This window comes from Anser cygnoides, chromosome 2 (genome assembly GCF_040182565.1).
Source record: "Anser cygnoides isolate HZ-2024a breed goose chromosome 2, Taihu_goose_T2T_genome, whole genome shotgun sequence".
Classification (NCBI taxonomy): domain Eukaryota; kingdom Metazoa; phylum Chordata; class Aves; order Anseriformes; family Anatidae; genus Anser; species Anser cygnoides.
Window position 1 is genome coordinate 82,588,299 of NC_089874.1, and position 23,952 is coordinate 82,612,250.

General features: G+C 39.1%; 1 protein-coding gene across 4 annotated transcripts in view; it reads left to right on the top strand.

Annotated features, from left to right (window-relative positions):
* The window catches only part of ZCCHC2 (zinc finger CCHC-type containing 2), a 43,820-nt gene that overhangs the window by 4,716 nt on the left and 15,152 nt on the right, over nt 1-23,952 (top strand). For 2 of the 4 annotated variants that reach the window (XM_066992530.1, XM_013187413.3), the window contains exons 2-7: nt 8,416-8,527; nt 12,409-12,485; nt 14,754-14,825; nt 18,083-18,195; nt 20,095-20,189; nt 23,747-23,830. In XM_066992530.1, coding sequence (XP_066848631.1) covers nt 8,416-8,527; nt 12,409-12,485; nt 14,754-14,825; nt 18,083-18,195; nt 20,095-20,189; nt 23,747-23,830 — 553 coding nt within the window. The remainder of the gene's footprint in view (nt 1-8,415; nt 8,528-12,408; nt 12,486-14,753; nt 14,826-18,082; nt 18,196-20,094; nt 20,190-23,746; nt 23,831-23,952) is intronic. The other 2 variants (XM_066992531.1, XM_066992532.1) reach the window with 1 other exon arrangement.

Consider the following 23,952-nt stretch of genomic DNA (forward strand, 5'->3'; position numbering starts at 1 on the left):
TGGTCCAGCAAACTACTAGAGTTTTACATGTTTTGCATATTGAGATACAAAGTATTCTGTCTCTCTCAGTGACTGTAACATCCTTGTCTCTGAGCAGAAATTTCTCTGACTTGAAACAGGAGTTGGGGATGTCCAGAAACATTACTGGAAGTCTTCTGGGAAGGAAGTCATGGATAGATAAAAGCAGCTCCTAAAATGAAAGACCTCTGTTTAAACGTACATGTTAATGCTCCAGGAAACTGCAGATGGAAAACTTACATGGCTTTCAGTTGCTTTAGTCATTGTTCAGCTCTAATTTTGAGGTATTAAGACAAGATTGTAGCCTTGCCCAGTCCCTTTATGCCAGCCTTCATCAGCCTCCCCCTGGTTTCCGTGTCAATTTTTTCTCTGTTGTCTTAAATAAGCACTGGGGGGACTGCAGATGTACCCATGGCTTCCTAACGCTTGCACTTGCATTGCTGCTGTTAAGCCGTGGCTGGGTTTCCAGTGTCACTCAGGGTTGACTTACCTGTCGACAGCAGGATCTCCCAGGGCTTGGGGTACTGAGGGCTCTCTGTTCTTTCTAAAGAAAAGGACGTGGACAGCAGCGGTAAGATGGCTGTATCTATGGAAGCACACTCTTCCATAGAAGGTCTGTAGCTTTATCTCTAGTCTTCCGTAGGAAGTCTGTAGGTTTATCTCTACTTAAGTTTGTTACCACATTTTCTTGTCCACGTTTCCTCCAAGATTTGGGTAAATTTTTGTAGTATCTTCCAAGTCTTAATCATTTATACTTGGAGAGACTGAAGCTTGCAGAGGACAGGCTCCAAGATCTGGCTGGAAATCACACTCCTTTGTGAGCTTGTTGCCTTTCCTTGGCCTCTTAATCTTGTCCTTTTGGTAGATGAAAGTAAAAACACATTTAACTGTGGAAGGGGATTTGATGCCCTGGGAAGTGTCTTAAGAGCGAAGATAAGAAAATGGCAGACTTTCTGTTCAGAACTTGAACAACATACATGAAAGAAAACTTTTAAACCATGCTTCTTAGATGTATTATTCTCTGTCAGTAGTTAGCAGTGGCCATGAAGGCATTGTCTCCTCTCAGAACTAGTTGTGCTTGAACTAGTCTTAAGGGACAAATATTTTTTTGAATCTTTCTGTCACCCTAGGTGGTCGTGAGAATAACTTTTGTGTATCAGTCTGAACTAACATGTTCAAGTAATTTTCTTAGTACTGAAGCTACGTGAAGCTGTGGGATGAGCAACTGACTGGAGATGCAGTAACATCTAAACTGCTGCATTACTGGCTGTAGCTTCAAGATCTCTGTTTTGAGACAGGCTAGCTAGGTTAAGCTGTGGTTTAAATCCAGGTAAAAAGTGTGATGCAGATGAGACTTCAAGAACTTGCTGTGTCTCTAGCAAACACAAGGTGCAGTCTTCTGCCAGCATTGTAAATCCCTGCTGTAGCTGACGTGTCTGGCTCTTCAAGGTTAGTTGTCGTAGGCCTTGACAGCCAGATTTAATAATCCTGCATTAGAGGTCGGTATACCCTTTGTCTCAAAATTGTCATGGCTTCACAGTGCTTCAGGTTGATCAGTATGTGATTGCTGAAGCTTTTCTGCGGTGTACTTTTCCACCGTGAATCAACTGGTGATTTTTCAGAAGTTTTGTCTGTCTCACCATGCTTTATTGCTACCTCTTGGAGGTGAGCTCTTAAAATAGTTTCACTCTAAACATCAGTGAAGAACCTGGCCTTGAGCGCTTCCAGGGATGGGGCATCCACAGCTTCTCTGGGCAACCTGTTTGGGTGCCTCACCACCCTCTGAGTGAAGAATATCTTCCTTATATCTAATCTAAATTTTTTACTGAATATAAAACCATTCCCCCTTGTCCTATCAAGGGATCGCCCCCCTCAGCGTGCTTGTTTCTCCCCAGGTTGCAGGACTTCACAGTTCCCGTTGCTGAACTTCATGAAGGCTTGTGTCAGCCAATGTCTCCAGCCTGCGATTATAAGTAGGATAAGCATTATTCTTCTGGAACTTGATTCTGCACCTGAAAACCGAGTTAAGAAGGAAGCCTTTGTTTGCTGGCTGTGGCCAAAAGAGAGTTAATTGTGTAGATCTTCGTGGTGTTAGATCTTGAGGTTGATTCTGTTCTTGGACTTGTCCCACAGCTCTCTGCATCTCAAATCAGTAGGGCAGTTAGTGCAGTTGCTTAGGGGAAAGCTGGAAAACAGAAGTGTAACTTAGCAATGTCAGTTGGGCAGCTGCCTTCAGTCTCGACCTTGCATTTGGCAAGCAGCTCGTTCAAGGCAGTAGTGGGTTTTTTGCATGGGAGACAATCTGTTGCATCAACAGTTGTCAACATTAGCAGATTTGGAAGAATTGGGTCTGCTGCTGCCCTGTGTTTTTGCATTGGTGTTAAGTGCACGTGCTGGATTTCCATTAAAGTATACGACAGCATAAATGCTCTATCCCTCTATGCAAACTACAGCAAGAATTAAGCGATAGAGCACAGATACAGGTATGTGTGCGTGTGGAGTTTCACCTGACTTGCTTCTCAAGAGGTGGTACGGCCTCTGTGCCACCATGGCTACGTGGCCGTGTATCTGCTGCGTAGCTGTGAAGCACTGAGGATGGTAGCTTGCAAGGATCGTGTTGAGCAAATCATGGCTTTAGTCCTGTAACTGGCACCAGATCTTCCAACTCTGGGTGTTCTGTGAGTCTCTAATCTAATAGAGATTATTCTGGTGTTACACAAATTTCTCTAAGGTACGGATGCTGCAGTTGAGAAAGTGTGGTCACAAGTTAGACCTTGGTTCTTCCAGGATGCTTTCTTCAATGTTTGTTACTTGGCATCTGGTTTTGTTTGCCAACTCCCATGTGTACGTGAACGGATAAGCTGCGCTGCTTTACATCTGCACAGCCTGCAAGGCTAAGCAGTGCTGTCCCTACCAGCACGTTGACTGAAATCTTGCAGAAAAATAGGCTTTCCTTTTTGGGTGGTTAGAACTAATCAAGCCATCCAACTGCTGCAAGCAGGTTTCCCTTGTTAGTGCTCATCAGAGCTGATGCATGAATAGCTCTTTTATGAAAGGGCAACGCAAACATCAGAAGATTTATGTGCATTACTCTTGATGATTAGTAGGTTATCCAGTAACAGATTTCATTACAGATTGCCAAACGAATACCAGCACGACACTTTCTCATCGGCAGTCTGCACTAATAGAAGGCAGAGCGTGGACACTTGCCGCACGTAGACTAGCTGAGACTTTCTCAGCTCTCATGTGTTAGCTATGCAGAGTAATGTCTTTTTGAGCAGGGCTCTCCGTTTTGAGCAGCTGATGCTGGTTTCCTGTGACTAAAAAGACATCTCAAGTGATAGGTGTTTTCTTTAATAAGGTGCTTGGTTTCAGCCATATGAGCAATGACGTTCCAGCTACAAAACTCTGGTCTAGGTAGTGAGAGCAGACATACCTTAGAGCACTGTTTTATTTCAGTTAGCTTTCAAGGAGAAATGTAGCTAATGCCCTAGCCTGTCACAAAGATCTGTGAGATAATCAGATCAATTATTTGGCAACTCGTTTGGGGCCACCCACGTTACTTGCTTCACTGTATTTAATCAGCAGCACTACGAACCGCACAGAATCCTTGCATGTGAAAGCCTTGCAGTGATAAAAGCCTTTGCAGGAATTAATCTTATGCTTGCATGTGTTGTGTGAATCCATTTTATTCATCAGCAGGTGTGGTGGGTTAACCTTGCTGGTCACCAAGTGCCCCTCAAGCCACTCTCTATCCCCCTCCTCAGCAAGGCAGAGCAGGGAGAAAATCGGATGAAAAAACTTCTAAGGTTCTGATAAGGACTGGGAGATGGCTCACAAATTACCACTACGGGCAAAATAGACTCAGCTTGGGGAAGGTCACTTGGATGTATTGCCAGCTGATAACAGGAAGGCACTGAGAACTAAAAGCAACCAAAAAAAAAACCCAACCCACAAAATGAAAAGCACCTTCATTCCACCACCTCCTTCAAACCAGGCTCAACTTCAGTCTTGACTCTTTGAGCCTTTTCCCACAGAGCAGTGCAGGGGGATGGGGAATTGGGGTTGCGGTGAGTCCATAATGTTTCGTCTCTGCTGCTCCTTCCTCCTCACACTCTGCCTCTGCTCCAGTGTGGGTCCCCCATGGGCTGCAGTTGCTGCCAGGGCAGGCTCTGTGCCTGGCCTCTCCATGGGCCGCAGCCTCCTCCAGGCCACGTCCCCCTGCTCCACCGGGGGCTCCTCCACGGGCTGCAGGGGAACTGCTGCTCCAGTGCCTGGAGCATCTCCTGCTGCACTGACCTTGGGGGCTGCCAGGCTGCTTCTCATGTTTTTCTCACTCCTTTTTCTCACAGCTGCTGCACAGCATTTTTTCTCCTTTCTTAAATATGTTATCGTGAAGGCATAAACAGCATTGTCCAGTGGCAGGTCCTTCTGGAGCTGGCTTTTACCTAACACGGGGCGTGTTCTTGGCTCCTCACAGAGGCCACCCTTGCGGCCCCCCTGCTACCACAACCTTGCCAGTAAACCCTATACAACAGGAAATGATGAGTACAACTAGCACTAAACTTGCTGACCATTGACAGGAACTCCTGAGGGGCATAGGCAGTGTTAAAGGGCTTGTGGCTGTGGTGTGACTAGCAGCAGGTAGCAGCCATTTAATATTTGTTGGCCCTCTGGACTGCCTGGACCTTCCAGTCACTTGCAGGCCACTCTGGCAGTGGCACTTAAGTCTTACTTCCTTGTGAGTGCTTGATGTAGGACTCTCATAGTAGCTAACGAAGAGTTGTAATGCAGCTTAAGCACAGGATCTGTAGCTGGCACAGAAACAATGTTTGCAGACAGTAAGCTGCAAGGTAAAGCTATGACTGCCCTAGATAGCCTACCGTCTACCTCCTGTATTCCAGCACGTGCTGTGAAAGCTATCATTCACCGAATACATGTAGTACATATTACTGGTTCAACTTGCTAGGTGAAGAATTTTTTGATTGAATTATGATCTATTTACAGTTACGATAATTTATAAAATTATCAGTGTCAGGACTTGTCTAAATACAAGCTTGAACCACATAATATATTGCAGAGTAGAGGGAGCCTTCAAATGTGGATGTAGTTCACCTCATACAGAGAAAGCTGCCATGTGTAGGAAAGTAACCACTCCAGAATAAGACTCTGCAAAAATATTTCAACACTATTAAAACACTCATATATATTGTAAGTGAAAAGCAGCAGTCTAGCATAGGAGGTGTGGCAATAATGTTTACTGCTTCTCTGATATAAGGTGAGCAAAATATATCTTTGAAACAAATTTTATTTCTAAACCCCTCTTCTAAAAAGTGCTTCCAATTTCTTTGACTTCTTAGCTATTAGTTACTTATTAGAATTGTAGTTTATTTTTCTGATAATCAAAAGAAATAGCTTGACTTGAAAAGCAAGAGAAGGTGTGACTTCAAATTCAGTAGTAGATCTGTTTGTGAGCTAAAGAAAAGGCAATTGATGATTAGGTGGAAATCCTAGCTGACACCTTAAAGTGAGTGGAGCACTGCCTTCAGCTCTTACAATCATGATTTCAAAGGTGGAAAAAGACATCTGAAAGTAGAGCAGAGTTAATATCCACTGTCAGAGTTCATCCAAAAGTCTGTTGTCTTCTACATGGGATGTGGATGATGGCAAAGCATGTGGATGTAGTTTAAGGAAGGACCTTACTTAGATAATTAACGCTGACCATCTCTACAGGAAGACATTCACTCTTATTCTAAAATGTTTGCTGAAATTGTTAACTTAACGTAGTCTGGACACAGCTGCTTAATCATAGTAGTGATGCTTTGCATGGACAGTCTTAAATGAATCACTGTTTTAACAGGATAAATTTAATTCCCAAATGCCAACAGTTCTGCCAATAACGCATGACCAGGAGTTAACACTTAAAAACTGAAATGCTTGCTTTTGGCTCTGTCCTTGGATATTACGAAATATCTGGTGAAACGGTGTCGTTGGAAGTCTTGAAGAGATCTTAAAGTGGCTCTCTCCAGGGCATGCTTGTGAATTTCTGTTTAGTAAAATAAGTTTGCAAATTGGCTTAGAGCTGTTAAAATGCAATCTCACAGATATGCAGCTATTTTCCTTTCTTGTTCCAGGTCTGACATTATGCTCACAATTTATTAGACATTTAAAGCATGAAGTGATGTTTTGGTCAGTAAAGAAGTTTGCTGAGATCATCTACTGAGTGACTAGGGATTGGTGTGAGTTTTATCTTGAGGAAACAACAAGTGCTTTGTATTTTAAGGCAGACTGCTTTGAAACCTGAAATTACCGACATTCAGTGCAGAACACGAACCATACGCTGCTTTGGATGAAACAGCTGAAATGTCTTTCAATTCCTCTGACCGTTTGTAGTGCAATCTAAAGGGCACGTTAGATGTTCAGTTGCTGATTTTGTACCGCTGTGGATGAGACTGATGAAAGTTGGATTAACAGTATGCCCAGGGCAGGCTTGATGTCAGTGTGATTACCTGGGTCCTAAAAGAGTTGTGTGTTTTGTTAGGAGTTGCCTCAGTTTGTACCCAAGCCACAGATGCTGTAAAGCTGGTTTAGTAAAATGAAGCAAGCTGTAATTGGGACATCTGCAAAATCTTAAAAAACTCATTCTGTAAGGGAATTTTGATGCATTTCAATGCCTGTGCTTCCTCATTCTGGTGTATTTTTTGTGATGGTCTTGGGTCTGTCCTGGCAGCTGGTTTGTCCCGTCAGAAGTCCTTCAGGGAAAAAAAAAAGATTCTTTCACATTCTGGTACTTATTTTCAAATATCTTATGCTTCCTGTATTTAAAAATGGTAAGAATACTGTCTGAAGATTTATCTTTTCCCTCTGCCTTTCTCTTATGAAGGTCTTTAATGGAGTAATGCTCTTCATCCTGAATGAGAGGAATAAACTTTGAACTTTTAGTATACATCTACAACAAAAAGTGTCCATTTCTCCCAGAAACTTCATTTGTTTTAAGACGTTCTGCTAAGATTCAGGGTGCAGTGAATGCCCCCATCTAACTTCCTTCTTCTGAAAGCTTTCCTGAGAAAACTAACTTTTGCTCTAGCATCCAGTACTCAGTAAAAAACAACCAAACAAAAATAGCATTTCATTGATGTGTGTGAGACAGAGAACCTTCTCTCCCTCTGTGTGCTGCCACTGCCCCCCACACCAATCCACCATGCCACAGAGGTCAAGATATTTGCATATTGATGGTACTTGCATGCATATACTAAGCTCATATGTTATACTACATGCTACAGGCAAAACCAGATGTCTCACTTAATAGATAAATCTAGAAACTCGCTAGTAACTTCTAACATTTTCTAATTCTACACGCATGGCTTTTTTAAGGTCTCATTTAGTGTCTTTCCTTGAAATGTAAAATTACATTGGTCAACTGGAGGGTTTACAATGTTTCTGAGTTTTATGTTGGTTAGCTGGTTTGGTTTATAACAAGACCTGGTCATTGAAAGGCATGTAAACAGTTACATTAACATTTTATCTCAATTTGGGAAAAATTATACAGGTTCATGTTACCATTAAAAACAAAAAAACACCAACACTTGAAGTTCATGCTCATCTGATACTTTTCTGCTAGGTTATCCATGTGTCATTGTTTGTTCTTTTACTCTGGGAGTTTGTCCTTTTACTCTGAGAGATCCATCTGCGTTATCTGAGCGGTATGACTTGCTGTACTGTCCCTCCTTACGCACTGTATTAAAGGAGTAAAAATTCTTGGCATATCATTTTGAAGTCTGCATGCAGATATGGGGGGTAATGAGCTCTGGGTCCTTTCCTTTTCTCTGTGAAGGAGAGGGTGTTGATGGCAACCGGTTGTGTTCTGAATGTCTGGTTAGCTGGAGGTGCACGGATTTGGCTGTTAGGATCGTATGTCCCGGTAGACTGTCCAAACAGATATTCATGATTTCCTATGCAGAAGAGGTGGCAGGCTGAAGATACAGTGCATGAATGTAACTAGGGAGCATATGTTTGCAAAGCTGTGAGTAGATTACTTCACAGATTAGTAACCGAAAGAGTTCATACTAATAGTAAATTAGCACTGAAGTTCTGAGTTACTCATCTTGAATTGTCCACCCTGAGATAGACTAAAGGCACACGATCTGTCCCCCACATCATTCTGCTTTTAAAATAAAGTCATTGTTACAGTGGAGGTGATAGTTGACGGGGGGGAAAAAAAAAGTAAGAATTGAAATTGCTAGTGATCATTTTGACTCCTCTCAAGAGCCTCTATTTCTATTTTTTTCCTGTAGAATACAAAATAACTGTTTTGGGGGTATCTTCTGCTGTAAAGAGTATGTTTTGATTGTAGGCATTGTATTAATATACTTCGTTTTTCTTTCCTTCTCGATTTAGAATGACTTTTCCCATAGTGACTGCATGTCGAGTAATGAGACCAGTTTGCTAGAACGAACCACAGCACCTCATGACGGACTACCGATGGCTTCCCATAGACCTCAGCGAGAAGGTATGTATTCTGAAGTTTCTTTTCAGGAGTATTTTGAGGTGTGTTTTTTTTTTAAGGCTAAACTCACCTTGGAGTTGTAGAAATCTTACTTTTTTCTTGCTGCTCATCTGAATGAGAAACTGCAATGGTGGGTAGGTATAATAGCTTCTCTGCTGCCTACTCGGTCTTATCTTTGTTATGGCAGGTTGTCATCCTTGTTAGCTGCTAAATGTTTGTGACTGCATGCATGAAAACCAATTGCAAATGAGTGTCCTCCTGAAAAAAAGTGCTATGGCATTTGGAAGAAGGCAAAAAAACTTAATGCCACTGTATTAGTGTTGTTTAATTTTTTGAAACAAATTTAAGCATACTGTGAAGCCATGAATAGCTTTTGCTAATCAATTTAGTTGTATTTGATTAGCCTTAAAAAAAAAAAAAAAAAGGAAGAAAGAAAGGAGGTTTTATAGAAGTGGTAGTTCAGAGAAGTGGGAGGCTTTCCATACAGAAGTAGGTTGTATTTTGGATGTACAGGGAAGAATAAGGATAAGACTTCAGAGCACAAACAGAATTCGTTTGTACAATTGCCAGAACAGTTTGAAGAAATGAGCATTATTGAAAACAGATTTCTTCTTACTCTTTATTCTCCAACAAGATTAGCAGATCACTTGTCTACTCAAAATAAGCTTACACTATCTTCCGGTTAGTGAAGAGCTAGCAATCTGGGAAAACCATTGCTATTCTTTTGTCCTGATAAATATCCTTTTGTCTATATTGTGGAGATTTAATTACACTTTGAAGACAGGCAATTTGCAAGTTTTAATTCCTTACCAAAAAAAAAAAAAAGATTATGGCAGATTACAGACAACAAACGTATTTGAAAACCTTTTACAGAGTTTTAAGAACAAAGTGTTCGTATTCACAAATTAGAAACAGAAATGGGAGACTCATAAGTGACATTCCTGAATTAAATAACAGAAGCAAAGCAAAGATGAATAAACGAGTCTAGCAAAGTACTTAAATATTTCTCAGTATTTGTATTGTATTTAGAAACTGCAGGGAAGGATCAGAATAATTTTGTGATATTTGTTATATTAGATTTATGATAGAGGGTGCCAGCTGGGTTAGAAATAGCACTGACGGTTTTTTTTTTTTATTCTCAGCTTTGTTGATTTTGATTCTTAGAAATCTCAATTGATACTTAAAATAAAATGGAAGCAGTATCACTTAGGTTTAATTTAATTGAATTGAATGTGTGTTGCATTCAGAACAGATTTAGAGATGCAACGCACCTTGTTAGCTTGCATGTTCAAACATTTCATCTTGGTCTAGCCATTTAGAGTATTTAAAATGTGATTGTGGAAACTGGATTTTAAAGTAGGCTATTGAATCTGTGAAACTAAGGTTGTAAGGCAATTACGCGGTAATTATCTGTTGTGTATAACTTAATAAAATTGAGCGTTTAACAGCAGCAAAAGAAGTTAAGGAAGTTGAAGGTACTGCATTGTGTAATAAAATTTCTTTATATTAGAAGACAAATCTATTTAGCATCGATAACATTCAATAGTTTAAAATAGCCACAGTCTAGTTAGAAAAAATCTTGTCTCTATGTGAATGTTAATGATGCTGATTAGTTTCCATAATTAAATATATGCGTATGGTGAAATAATGGAACTTAAAACATTATTCTCGATTCCAGTTATGGGAATCAACTTTTTAATTAGCTTCTGCATATCAGTCCAGCTGATGGTATTGATTTTAACATTGGCTGTTAAGGAACTTTAATGCACTAAAACTGATGTTAGGCCATAGCCCTTTTTCTAACAGTGCTTCTATCTATACCAGAGAGGTAAAAATTCAGTTTTCCATGATATATAGTTGTATGTTATTATTTGGCATCCTTAGTTCGTCTCAGATTTTTTTTGATTTTGCAATAAATAGTCTTCAGTAATTGATCAAAATGAACTGGTTGTCCAGTTCTTGTAACTCCCAGGTAAAGGGTTACAGCCAATGTACACCATTCCAACCCAGCGTTTGTCACTCTTCCCAAGAAAAGAATTGGGAGCTGAATACTATCACTAGGCTTGTATGCCTGTTTATTATTCTGATTTTTAGATTTGTTAAGTTGCTAATACTTAGTTTTCCCAGGACTGGCATATTCAGATGGGGATGATACTTTAATTGTAACTCTAACAGGATTCATTAAAAGTGTTGAAGTTGGATGAAATGGTAATTAGTTAAATTCCAAGGATAAGCTTTGTAACACATACTTGTAAGAAGTTGGTAATTTTAATTGTTATGAGTAGTTCCCAATATGTATCCCCTGTTTTAAAAAAAAAAAAAAAAAGGGGGGCAGTTAAGAATTGAAAGGAAAATGTTAACTGGTAATACCCTTCAAAAAGAGCTTCAAAAGCACTGAAAAGAAGCATTCATGGTGCAGAGTTGGCAGAGCTGTTTTTGAATAAAAATTTTTACATGTCATGATCACGCTTGTAAGGGAACAAAATTCGGTTGAGTTGTTAGAACAGCATAGCAGGAAAAGTGTAAAGCCCATCTCAGCTATACGAGGATTTTTATATACAGTATTGCCTGAATAATATTTTGTGCTCTGAAGAGTATCTCCAGATCCTGAAGGCCATACATAGCTGCTGCTATGTCACAGCTAGAACTTGTCTATTCCTGAACAAAGCAGACTGTGGGGAAGGAATGTTTAAGTAGTATGTACTTTAAAGTACCCTTCTTCCTTTTCAGTTCAATCTAATGATACTCTGTGTGGTATGATCGTAGTAGCCTTCTGCTTCTGCTCTTCATTTGGCAATGTGCACTTGCAGCCCAGAAGGCCAACCGTATCCTGGGCTGCATCAAAAGCAGCGTGGCCAGCAGGGCGAGGGAGGTGATTGTCCCCCTCTGCTCAGCTCTGCTGCGCCCAGCACAAAAGGACATGGATGTAATAGAGCGAGTCCAGAGGAGGGCCATGAGGATAATCAGAGGGCTGGAGCACCTCTCCTACAAAGACGGGCAGAGGAAGTTGGGGTTGTTCAGCCTGGAGAAGAGAAGGCTCCAGGGAGACCTAACAGCAGCCTTCCAGTACCTAAAGGGGGCTCAGGAGAGCTGGGGAGGGACTCTTTGCCAGGGGGTGTACTGATAGGACAAGGAGGAATGACTTTAAACTAAAATAGGGTAGATTTAAATTAGATATTAGGAATAAATTCTTTACTCAGAGGGTGGTGAGGCCCTGGCACAAGCTGCCCAGCGAAGCTGTGGATGCCCCATCCCTGGGAGTGTTCAAGGCCAGGCTGGCTGGGGCTTTGGGCAACCTGGTGTGGTGGGAGGTGTCCCTGCCCATGGCAGGGGGGGTTTAATGTCCCTTCCAACCCAAACCATTCTGTGATTCTATGATTTCCAGTTTGCTGATACTCACTTCTGACTCCTTTACTCCTTCACCAAGTGTTTCTTCCACCTAAATGCCTTTCAGAAATGTGGAATTCAGTTTTCTCTCGCTACTACTTGACATTTCAGAAAGAGATGTAGAAGACACTGTCACTGTTCTTTTTCAGCGCTCATTACTTCTTGGAATAAAGAAGCAACTTGATCAATTTTCATTGCCTTTTCACTCATAGTGGTTAACGGTGTGTTTATGTGACTTTAGGTTCAAGTAACCTCTTGGTTAATGCCCAGATTCCTGTGATCTGCAATTAAAGGGTTGTGGTCAGGTCTGAGAAACGCTTTGTAGAGAACAAGGTTCCACCTGCCCCCTGCAGTTAGTTACGGTAAAATAGCTTCTGAGAGGGAGCTGGGTTATGTGAGTCAGTAAATAATGTATGGCAGTTCTCAGAGTGGCTAGGTAAGTAGGTATGTTTTCAAACTATAATTTTAGTATGCACGATAAACTGTTTTTCTTTCAGCTGTGCACATTGAGAAGATAACCCTGAAAGGAGTACCAAGAAAAAGGGCTGACAAACATTTGGAGTACACATTCAAAGTAAGCAAATAACCCCTGGAACGTTGGTATCTTCATGATATCTATTGTAGAGGTATACAGCTTGTTTCAAATACCTGCTCAGAGACCATTTTTAATTACATGAGGCTCTTCAGAGATTCCTGGTATTACCCTGTAATTCTTTTGGATTCGGTGTGCAGAGCAGGTTTTTTTTTATGTAATTGTGGGCATAAGATGGGAAAGTGTAAAACACCAGCAGCAGTTGAGTGTGACGTTACTTCAGTAAACTTGGCCTATGCTGTTTTGGGGCAAGCGTTGCAAAGAATTCTAAAACTAGCTGATTGTTTGCTCGAGTGACAAAGAAGTACAGTTCTTGTCTGCAGCTACGTATTACTTGGAGTCATATATTCATCTTAGATATCATTCGTGAATGACAAAACTGTTTTTTTGTGGCTTGGGTGTTTGTTTTTTCATTTACTGAAAAAAACAAACTAAAATGATGCTAATAAATTTGAAGGCCTTCCTAGTATAGTCTTCATGTATAATAATAACCAGAGGCAACATATCAAACAATCAAAAGTGAATTTTAAGCAAAACTGAAACACTACTTCACACTACTTTGGAAAAGAAGCTTTCAGTATTGAAGTCTGCTATTAAAAGCTGTAGGTGTTTAAATAATAGCTGCTAAGGCTGTTGGCGGTGATATTCTGGTTGAGTCGAAGTCATAATTTTCTTAGCAAGGATTGACTAACATGAGTCATTTGGTCAGTAGATGCAGATCTGGTATACCAGATTTGGTCTTAGCATTTTTCCCCAAACAAAAGAATGCTGTAGATCAAACATTATAACTAATGTAATTGGTCATTTGATGTGCGTCATGGGAGCTCTTTGAAGAGGTAAAAAGAGGTTTGATGTTGGACGTGTCTGAAGCTGAAATTTGGAGGAAAAAAACAATCAAAAAATGAAACCAAAACAAAAAAAACACTCTTCTTTTGCAGAGGACGTTAATATAGAATTTAGCCTTCAATTCTTAGATTAACTTGCCCAAGTATTTCAGCCTTGTCATTGATATTTTGGCCAAATAGTCTGTGAACTAGGTACTAAGTAAAATGCAATAGTAGATACAGGAGGTTCATACAGAATGCCCATATGGATTATTAATATTTAAAATCACAAAACTATTTTAGAAGTTCAGCATGTAGATGGATTTGACAGTGGTTTTGAATTTCTTTGTTAAAGGGGGAATGTTTGGAGATATTCTGGGAAGTATTTGAGTAAGCTTGAATCTCCTCCACCTCAGTTCTTTTAGAAAACAGTTTCCTCTCCTCATCTGTGCAGGTATATACCGTGTTCCTCACTGTGGATCATTTTATGCTTGCCCAGACACTGCTTCTTAAGGTTTTAACAGCAATTTACAGTCATGGCTTCCCAACCAAGGTCACCAACAGTAGCTGGCATTTCAGGGGACTAAGATGAAGGCAGTTGGTGGTTGACATTTTCCTGTCTGCTCTTTGGAGTAAATTAATGTTTATAATTGCCTTGTCTGCTCCCATTACACAGAATCTTCCCATGCATGTAATGGGAATCTTAAGCACAGAGGTTGACTAAAAGCCAGGCAGCACTCATCTAACCAAGCTGCTTTTTTCTCAAAATATGCACGTGAAGGTGCTGTTTTAATGCTTGCATGTTGTGTCAGAACAATAAGCTATTGAACATTTGATAGCATATACCAATATGCTGTCTTACTCAAGTAACTTCTTTAGTAACTTGCAATATTTTTTATGAATTGTATCCTACGAGAAGTTTAGTATGACCATATTAGTATCAAACCTGAGGCAGATAAAATTATTTTATATGCAAGAGAAGCAGAAAGATTTTTGTTCATTTATTTATTGACTAATGATAATGGCAGCAAGAACAAAATCCAGTATATCTGACCTATAGTTCTTCGCTCTGTTTTTTGAAGTTAATGACGACTGTTTGATAGAAATCCTGTAATTACACAGCCTTCTGCCTGGCTTCTTTTGGAGTCACTAAGTAATCTTCAGGGACTTGATTGCATTGACCTGAATTTGTTCATATTGCTTTTAGCCACAAATAACATTAAAATGATCTCAAAATGTGCACTCAAAATTAGTGTACGTCTCTAAAAGGTACACTGTTATCTCTATTTTGCCTGGTATTTACTTAGCTGCTAATGTGAAGTCTGATGATCTCAATATAAGAGTTAAGAAAATGTTGAAGTTGACTAACTGGTATGATCTTTGAAAAAAAGAAACTTTACTCATTCTCTTCTCTTTCATTATTCAGGTAACCTGGTCCGATCTTTCGGTAACATGTGTAACAAAAACACACCAGGAGCTTCAGGAATTCCTGCTAAAAGTATGTATTGAAATACAAAAGTAGTGTTTATACATCAGATTTGTAACTTCAGATGTAGTTTAGGAGATCTGTGATTTCTGGGATGTAATTACAAAAACAAAAGCAGGCTACCGGCTTTTTTACTACAGAATTTTATTAACCATTTAAATTATGTTTATTGTGGTGGAGCAACTTGACAGATGAAGAAGTTCAACAGAAAGTTTGAGGAGTTTCAAATGACTCAAACTTGTCTGGCAGCTTTAACTGAGCTGCCTTAAAATTGACTGTACAATATACCCACAGAATTAATATATAGGGGCAAGCACTGCTAATTTGCTAATTTGTACCCTATTAGAATAACCTTAAGAATATATATTTTTTTATTTTAATTAATGATGCAGATCCACGAGCATAACAGCTTTTAATCTTACTGTTGTATTCTTCAGCAGAACAAAGGCAGGCATATTTACTGTCAGGAGTTAAACTTGAGAAACTCTACAAACTGCTTATGCGTGCACGTGTATGTTTACAAGAAGTAGATATTCTCTAAGCCCCTCTCCCTCCTCCCAAAGCAGGGAATGTATTCGTGTGCAGAGACAACATGTGGATCCCCAGAGTGTGATGACCTTGAACTGTGTGTTTCATTGTCAGTGCCTAATATTTGGGGTTCTGTCTGTTCTGGGAAATTCTATATTTAAACTCCTCACCGTTCAGGGTACTAAGGAGAGCTCTGTTTTCGGCATGTTTCGATAGCATCTGAAGCTCTTACTGCGGTGTTAATTGCAAGTGGAACACCTGTTACTGTACAAAGGCCACAGTCTTGTTCACCGTTTGTTATCAATACGGTGTTTTCTAGTGTTATAAAAATGAAGGAGAGTATTTGCTGCTGCTGTAATCCAGTTGGGATATCTAGTTCTGAGAGTTCCCACAGCTTGATTTGTGAGGGTTTGAATTATGGGTGGAATATCTAGTTGTGGACAGCGTGTCCATGAAATCCCTCTATTCATGAAGAGAACCTTAAAAGCAGGGTTGTCGTATGAGATCCTCTGCAGCTCATGGGATGAGTGCTGAACTGCATGCCTCATGTTCTCCTACCTGCAAAGTAAAGAAACACACCGGCTTCTGAAATGGACCTTCTAGTACCTACTCACTGCAAGGAGGAGTCAGGCAAACAGGATCCAAAATGTTCATTTGTAGAGCTGTTGAGTCGGACTGATGGGCAGCTCTTCAGACGTGGAATGTTCCGTGTGCTGGCTGATTGCTCTGGCTCTGGCGGAGTCTGGATATATAGAAGATGGCAGGGCGGGAGGGAGATAACTAAAAGCTGTTACAAGCTTGCAGTGGTGGCTCTGTGGAGAATGTGCGCAGCTGAAAAAGCATTTTGGTTTCTATTGGTTTGATAGCCAGCAGAAGAAAGGAAATTGTTAAACACAATAGGAGGAATTTGTCTTGCTTTAAAAAGCACCATGGAAGTATGAATGCTGTCAAGTTCACCCGTCGTTGCATTCTGGCTTTCTGTTATTTCCAGTCTGCATAGCATTGTTAAGTAGTACGCTCTGTTTCCTAGGGCAGAAAGGAATGGGCAAACTACTTGATAGGAAATTACAAGTTTGTGGGTGGTAGGAGTAAGATAATTGTATAAAACTTGTTACAGAGTAGCAGCATTGATGAGAAAAGCTGAGGTGTAGTAAATGGGGTAACTTTTCCTTATATTTGAAGAGCACCTTCTCTTGGGTGATAAGCATAAGAAGTTATTTGTGTGTAGGAAGTTACCCACATATGTGGAAGGACTAACATGCTTGTGGTAACAAGGCTATCTCATTACCTGGAGTTAAGATAGTAAGCACCTACACTTTGGTTTGTATAACTCTGAATCTTAATCTACAAGAGGATTTGAATCCCTTTTAATGAAAGCTTTAAAGGAAAAAAAAGTTGTGGCTGTTTCTTGAGGCAAAATTATATACAGAACATTGTGACAGGAAGTTTGCACCTCCCCATGCTTTTGGAGTAGCATGAGTAAACCATTTGTTTAATACTGACAAATTCTTCAGTCAGAGATACTCAGTAACACATATTAAAGCCAAAGTGTTCAGAAAACCTACTTTCTGTTCAGAAGCATTTCTGTCTGTTTTCGTATCTAATGCACTTCAGGTGCTATGGCGTTATACTAATACTAACAGTATCTGTCTATCTGAATTCCAGAAGTTCCTATTTTTGCATGTTACCAAGCAATTATCTACATTAGACATAGTGTCTGTTTATTAGTAGCACTTCAATCAGTGAAAGAATTACTTAGTGCTTTGCTGTTATACCACTAGCAGCATGGTATATCCAGCTGGCGCTCTGGATTGGGCATATTACAGATATATGAGAGGAGGATGCCGCTATAGTATAAGTTGCTTAGTGTTGTTGATCAAAACTGATGGTAGATGTAAACCAGATCAGCAATAGCTTTTAAGTTTAGGAGAAAGCATATCTGCTGTGGCTGTTTTCTTTTAACTGTACCAAAATTAAAAAAAAATACTTTTATTATTTTTTCTAAATAAATTAACTAATTTCACCAGCCTTTCATATACTGTAGGACATCGTTCTGGAAGTTACAAATGTGAGAAAATTTTGTTCTAGGGAAAATTTTTCATTTAAAATTGACAGCTCCTTGGTAGCAAGAATTTTACATTCTGCACTAGAACATCAGAAGTATCACTTTGTGATACTGGCATTGGAAATAGAATGAATTTTCATAAGAAGCTTTGGTGGTAATAGCAACTGGAAAAGGACTTGCTATTGAGTGATCTCAGTATTGCCTGCTGAAACCCAGTGCATTATGTAACTTTAAATGGTCATTTCTACTCTTTCTTTGAAATAATTTAATCTAGTGAAATAATGATAGTGAGTACAGTGCTCGTCGTCCTCCCTGGTATTTTTTGTTGTTGTTATTTTCAGACCTACTTTTTTTGTGTGAAACCTTTAAAGAAAGACATTGAAAAAGGATGTAAATTATTCTGAGAAAGAACATCAGTAAATTTCTGAATCTACATCTTCTTTTAAAGACAGCTTTAGAGCTTCATACACCTAGACTTGATAGGAGAATTTACAGCAAAGTGTTTCTCTACCAAAATTAAATTATGATAATTTGTTGTACTTTGTCTGCAAATTACTTTATTCAAGTTGGAACAGTAGAGTTTCCTGTTGATAACAAAAAGTATAAAGACTGATGATGAACAAAGATAATCGTAAGATGAGAAATGAGTAATTGACATTTTTAACCTTTTTCTCAGCTTCCAAAGGAATTGTCTTCTGAAGCATTTGACAAGACTATTTTAAGAGCACTAAATCAGGGTTTTCAGAAGAGGGAAGAGCGAAGGCATGCTGATCTTGAGCCCATAATCAGGTGAGAATTCTAGCAAATAACCTGAAATGCATTATCTGAAAAGGGATTGCAATCAAACTAGATGACTGCTAGGGACAGTGTAAATTCTGCTGTGTAAATGCAATTTATGAAGAAGAAGGGAAGGCAATGATGAAATATATCTTTTTTCTTGAAAATGAGAGTCTACTTTCAAACTTCAGTGGTGTGGACTTATTAAGGAGTAATCATCCAATTAAGAAAGTATTAGTGTGGGACAACATTGTTTAGCAATGATTGGTGCTTTAGGGAGGAGGGCCTTATCTCCATTGTACAAAGACATACTTTTTAATTTTTCTAAATAACGCAAAGTGCTATTTTCTGATTCTAAATCACGATAGAGTGACACAACAGAATTTGGAAATGAATAAACAGTAACAATGAAGCGTATCTATAAAATAAAATGCAGTTCACACATTTGTAAGAAAAGGGCGGATACCTCATAACCTGTTATCTAGTTATGAGAGTGCTTGCTGAGCTGTGGACCATTTTGATTAAATCCTGTACCTCAGAAAAGCAGTATGAATTTGAATATGCCTCCCTTGTTCTTTTTATTTGCTATAGGTACCTTGTTAGGTTTGTTCTTTTCTGTCAGGGTTGTTCAACCTTATTCAAAGTAACTTAAAACTATTAATCAGGTTAGGCCAAGTGTGTCTTGAGACACTTGCTGAAGTAATCAGGCACTGCTTGTCAAGCTCCTGCTCTGAATACTGCAGATGAGTACTCGAGTCCAAGCTTCTTACATCTCAGGGTTTTGTCTCAATAGCTTAGCTACAGAAGATACAGAGCTGCTGCATGCCTCAACCTTCCCCTTCCCGTCTCCTTCCCAATTTTCTTTTATTTTGATCTGTACCATTATTTGGCTTTTATTGGCTTGATGTTCAAGGTAAAAACTAGGTCAGTTTTGAGTAATAAGCATCATGTTTTTAAATATTGGTCGATTGGTAAGTATCTGCAGTACAGAAGAGGTGTAAAGCCTAACTGCAGAATAATTACAAACACACTGAGGATATCTTTTCAGTATATCGAACCATGATGTAGTATGGAGTTGTAATTACTATTTATAAATGAAGTTGTGACTATGCTAAATGACCATGTGAATAATCTTGACAATAGCATTACTTCGTAAAAAAAAATTTCTTACAGTGTCAGTTAAGCAGAAATGTGTATTTAGGTGTCTTAAGTACGTGCTTGGTTGGCCAAAAAAATTTTTTATTGCCTTTACCCCCCCTCCAAAAAAAAAATAGTAGAACTGTAGTGCTGGCAAGCAAAAGCTGGAAAGCTGTTGTGAGACTTAAAATATTTATTCTTGGACTGTTTTCTTGTCTGAAGCTATAGGAAGTCATTGAACTCTTGGGAACAGATTCAGAACAGTGCTGAGCAATTTTGAGAATCCCACCCTTTCTCTTGGAGATAATTATGAAATTCAAACACTGTCTTTATAAGTGAATTCAACTTTGTATTTAATCAAATAAGTGTATTTAACAAGTAGGTGCATTGCTTTGGAAAAAAAAGAAGTTGAGGAAAAAAGTTAAAACTTAAGGTTCAGTGCTTTTTTGAATCTGTCCAAGCTCCTGCCTGATAATGTTACAGGTGGCGAAAATATTTGAATTAGGGTGGCTCAAAAGCACGTACGTTTTTAATTTTAAAAAAATCCATCATACCAATTTCTTTTACTGGCTGTACTCCAACTAGGACTGAACACAAGGACTGAACAACAAAGCTCTGAAGTAGCCTTTAATCTTCTGTATGCTCAGTGTCCAAGTTTGCAAGTTAAAGTGTTTAGTCTTTTTAAGAACTACCTAATTTGCTCTTAAATGGTACTTTTCTATTCTTCCTATGAAATATTACTTACAGTTTAACAAAATTTCACTTAAATTTCAGGCAGCTATTTTCAAATACATCACAAGCTTTTCTGCAGAATCAGAGAGTATACAACTTCTTCCAATCAATTTCATCAGAATCTTTGCACACTCACAGTAAGAAATATCTTAATACTGTTCTATGTAACAAAAAGTCTATAAAAAATGATTCTTCCTGTCATGCCTAATTATGTTTTTTAATTACGTATTCATGTTACATTGTATTCTACTGGTCATACTTGAACTCACTGCCAATGAATAGTTGTTTTCAGCAGACACATACGCTTTTGGCAGTGGGAATGTGCTGTGAAGCATCAGCCTGTGTTCTTTTCTTTCTTTCTTCTCTGTACCATCATGCTGCTAAAATAGGTAAAAATAAATTGAGCACGTGCAACACTTTGGGACTTTATCCTTATAAGAAATCTGAAAACGGGCCAGAATTCCCTGACCTCACTAGCACTTCAGCAGTAGGACAAGTGGTATTGAATAGAAATGCAGCCAAATACTTTTGGCCATTCAAAAACTTCTTTAAAGCTTCAAGACTTCAAACAGGTTTTTAAAAAGCATGCTTTTTTATTAAAGCTACTGCTACCTTTCTTATGAATCCTGTGAAAATGAATGATGAGGCTGTTGTAAACATGGGAACAAAAAGCCTGCTGCACTGACCCCAAAAAACTGCATGTTATTTATTTGGTTTCTTTTGTAGATTTTGTAGAGTTTGTCTTGATATTTAAACTAAGATTTGGTTTGGATACATAGTATGTAAATAGTAGGATGGCTCTGACTTCAGATCTTAAAGAAACTTGTTCAGAGCATTTGCGTTGCTGATATTTCCTTGGTGGACCTGGCACTTCTGTATTATAAATGGTGTGACCCAAGCTTAGCTTCTCTGTATGGCTGCCTTAAGATGTGCTCTTTGTTTCTATTGAATCTTTTCTTCTTTCAGTGCATGTTATACACCATGACAGTTACAGTACTGACTGTGAGACCATAGCCTAAGAAGTTGCAGAAGATCTTAGTAAGGAATAAGTCAGAGTTTTTGAACAGAGTGCTTGTGAGCACTCGAAAGAAAATAAAGGGATGACAGTTAACACAAATCTGAGACGATACATGTGGTGTATCAGATGTGTTCTTTCTATGATCAGATAGGGCCTTGTTATTATGGGAGAAGCTGAAGATGTTATTTGTGGTTTTGAATTTTTTTTTTTTTTTAGTAACAGTTAGGACATTCTTATATGTAAGTTTCATATATCAGTTAAACTAATGAGGTCCAGGATGATTGTGAAATTGGCTGGAATTTATTGCTGTGAAAAATTCTGACAACTCTCTTGTAATGAAGAGCTGCATGGGGAGGAAGGAAGTTCCAAGGTCCAGAAAGATCCACATTAATGATGGACACACTGCATAGGATTTGCATGTATTAGTCTATAGGCTACATCTAGGTGGGAAAAAGTTGTCGGTATGTTGTTGTACATTATTATGATTTAAAATGATCTTCACAAATTGTAGAAATGCACTGAAAAAGAACCAGTGCTAGGTCCCATCATAGTAGACTCAACTGCATGAGTGCAGGACAGAAATGATCTGCAGGGTTGTTGGTAGATTAAAACATTAATTCTGCAGGACAATGCCTTACAGATTATAGTGTGATCATAAATGGGAGATAATTTGTAATAAAAACAAACAAAAATGTGTATATATGTGCATATAGGCTACATGAAAGGTCATGAGGATTTGTCAGATCTAAAATGCATGACAGATAGAAAGGATGAGGAACTTCATCGTTTAGCAGAGAGGAGAGAAAACTTGTAATGGGCTTAACTTGCTGTGAGGAGGATTAGGCTCAGGGACAGGCAAGAGTCTGGTGATTACCAGAGAAGTCGGTAGCAGTGAGTCATGTCTGAGGTCAGGGCAGAAAAGTCAGTGGGTCAGGGTTAAGAACAGGATCAGCGAGACGTGGCTAGGCCCAGGCACGGCTGCAGCATAGCCCTGGCAAAGACCTGAGTTTGAATGTGGCTCCTGAGCCCAAGGATGGAGGCCCTGCACGAGGCGTCTCCCAGCTCATTCCCAGCAGTCTCACCCGAGATTGCAAAACTGCCCTGTACCAGAGCTGGTCTCGAACGCAGGCAGGTGTGGTCCTTGGGAGGACAGAAGAGGCTGTAAAGATCACTGGTGTGGTTCAGGGCCCTGACATTGGGATAGATAGTAAGGAAAGCTTTGATGAAGACAAATAGCATGATAAATTTAAGTGTAGTTGTTTATCTGTTGATAAGGGAGACTGGATAACTCCTCTGGGATGGTTCAGTTTCACCATCACATTTACTGTAGAGCAGACTAATACGTTCTGTGCTAAGACAGAAGTACTCATCCTGCTCTTTTTTGAGTTTTTTGTTTGTTTTTTATTGCTGGCCACTGTGTTTTTCTAAATTTCGTGTTTGGGAAGCCTGAAATCCTGCTAAGTATTTACAATTACAATTTAGGCCATGGTGGCATATTTTGAGTATGGTGACAGTGCTGGGGGAGAGGGAAGAAGCATGTGTTTGAGAACTGGGATGAGATTTTTCTTAACTCAAATGTGCAGAATGAATTACAGAAAGTTACTGTGGCTTGCATTGGTCTTCAGTCATTTTTTAGATCTGGGGATACAATGTCCATTCACAGAAATATAAAAATACTCTCTGAAGTACTTAAATGCTATAGGTATGATTTTAGTAAAACCTTTGTGGAAATAACTTGTCAATTCAGTGGAGGATCTTTATACCTTAAATAATAGTTGAGATCTCACACTGAATAACATGTTCAGTAAGCGTCATTATCTATGCTGTCACAGTTCCATTAAGGAGGGAATCAATTAGCTCTCTTCTGGTTCATAACATCAGTTATTTTAGACACCTCTTCAGGCTGGGGTAAATTTTTGATCCCAGTAGACTTCATTCAAACACGATCTCTTGGGGTTTAGTATGTTCAATGCAAACAATACTCAGGAAGATCTTCCCATCAATACTTCAAGACCTTGAACAGCAGCTTTCAGATGCTGTTACCTGCGCTAACTTGGAACTTTTTGAGAGGAAAAGAGTCGACTCCTAGAGTTAAATTCATTGCTGAACTTAGTTTTCTTTCAGAGTGGGGCACTGGTATTTTTGCAACAAAACTGTAAATATTATTGCCACTTTTTGTTACCTCGTCTGGCATAACAAGGCAAAAATGATGCATCAAGACTGTGTTAAGGGCACTAGACGATTTCAGCCCAAATTAAGTCTCCTTTGACAGGTGAACGATTTAACAGTGGAGTGTAACTTATTGTGTAAAAATTTTAGTAACTGTAGTTGGTCTCCTGCTATTTCCTGCTGAAACAGAAAATATTATTTATGAAAAATCTGATGTGCAATACGATAGAAATATTCATAATATAATCACAATCCAAAGCTTTTGAAATTTTACCATAGCTTTAAAATTGTTTTGCACACATTTTTCTTCAAAATAAAAGCATCTCCATAGAGCCTCTGTTCTTGGAGATGGCCAGCTTTGAAGGAGACGATGTTCAAATTATTGCCACATGCAAACCAGAAAGTTCAGTCTTCCATTTCCCTAGCTTCCAGTTTAGTGCAAGAACTCAGGAACTGTCTAGTTGTTCAAGATCTATAAAGTTACTACGTGAACTTTATTCTCTGCAGGTAACTTACAACCCTCTTTGAAGACGGTTAAAGCACCAGAACACTTCAAGGAGGACAGTTCAGAAGCTTCAAGTCAGGAGGAAGGTAGTTGTGTACTTAAAGGTGGTTCTTCTCTGAGAAAATTTACCACACTCAGTTCTGGAAATCATGCAGTTGACCAATTTCTTTATTGGTACAAAGCTGAGAGATTTGGATGAAATGTGCTA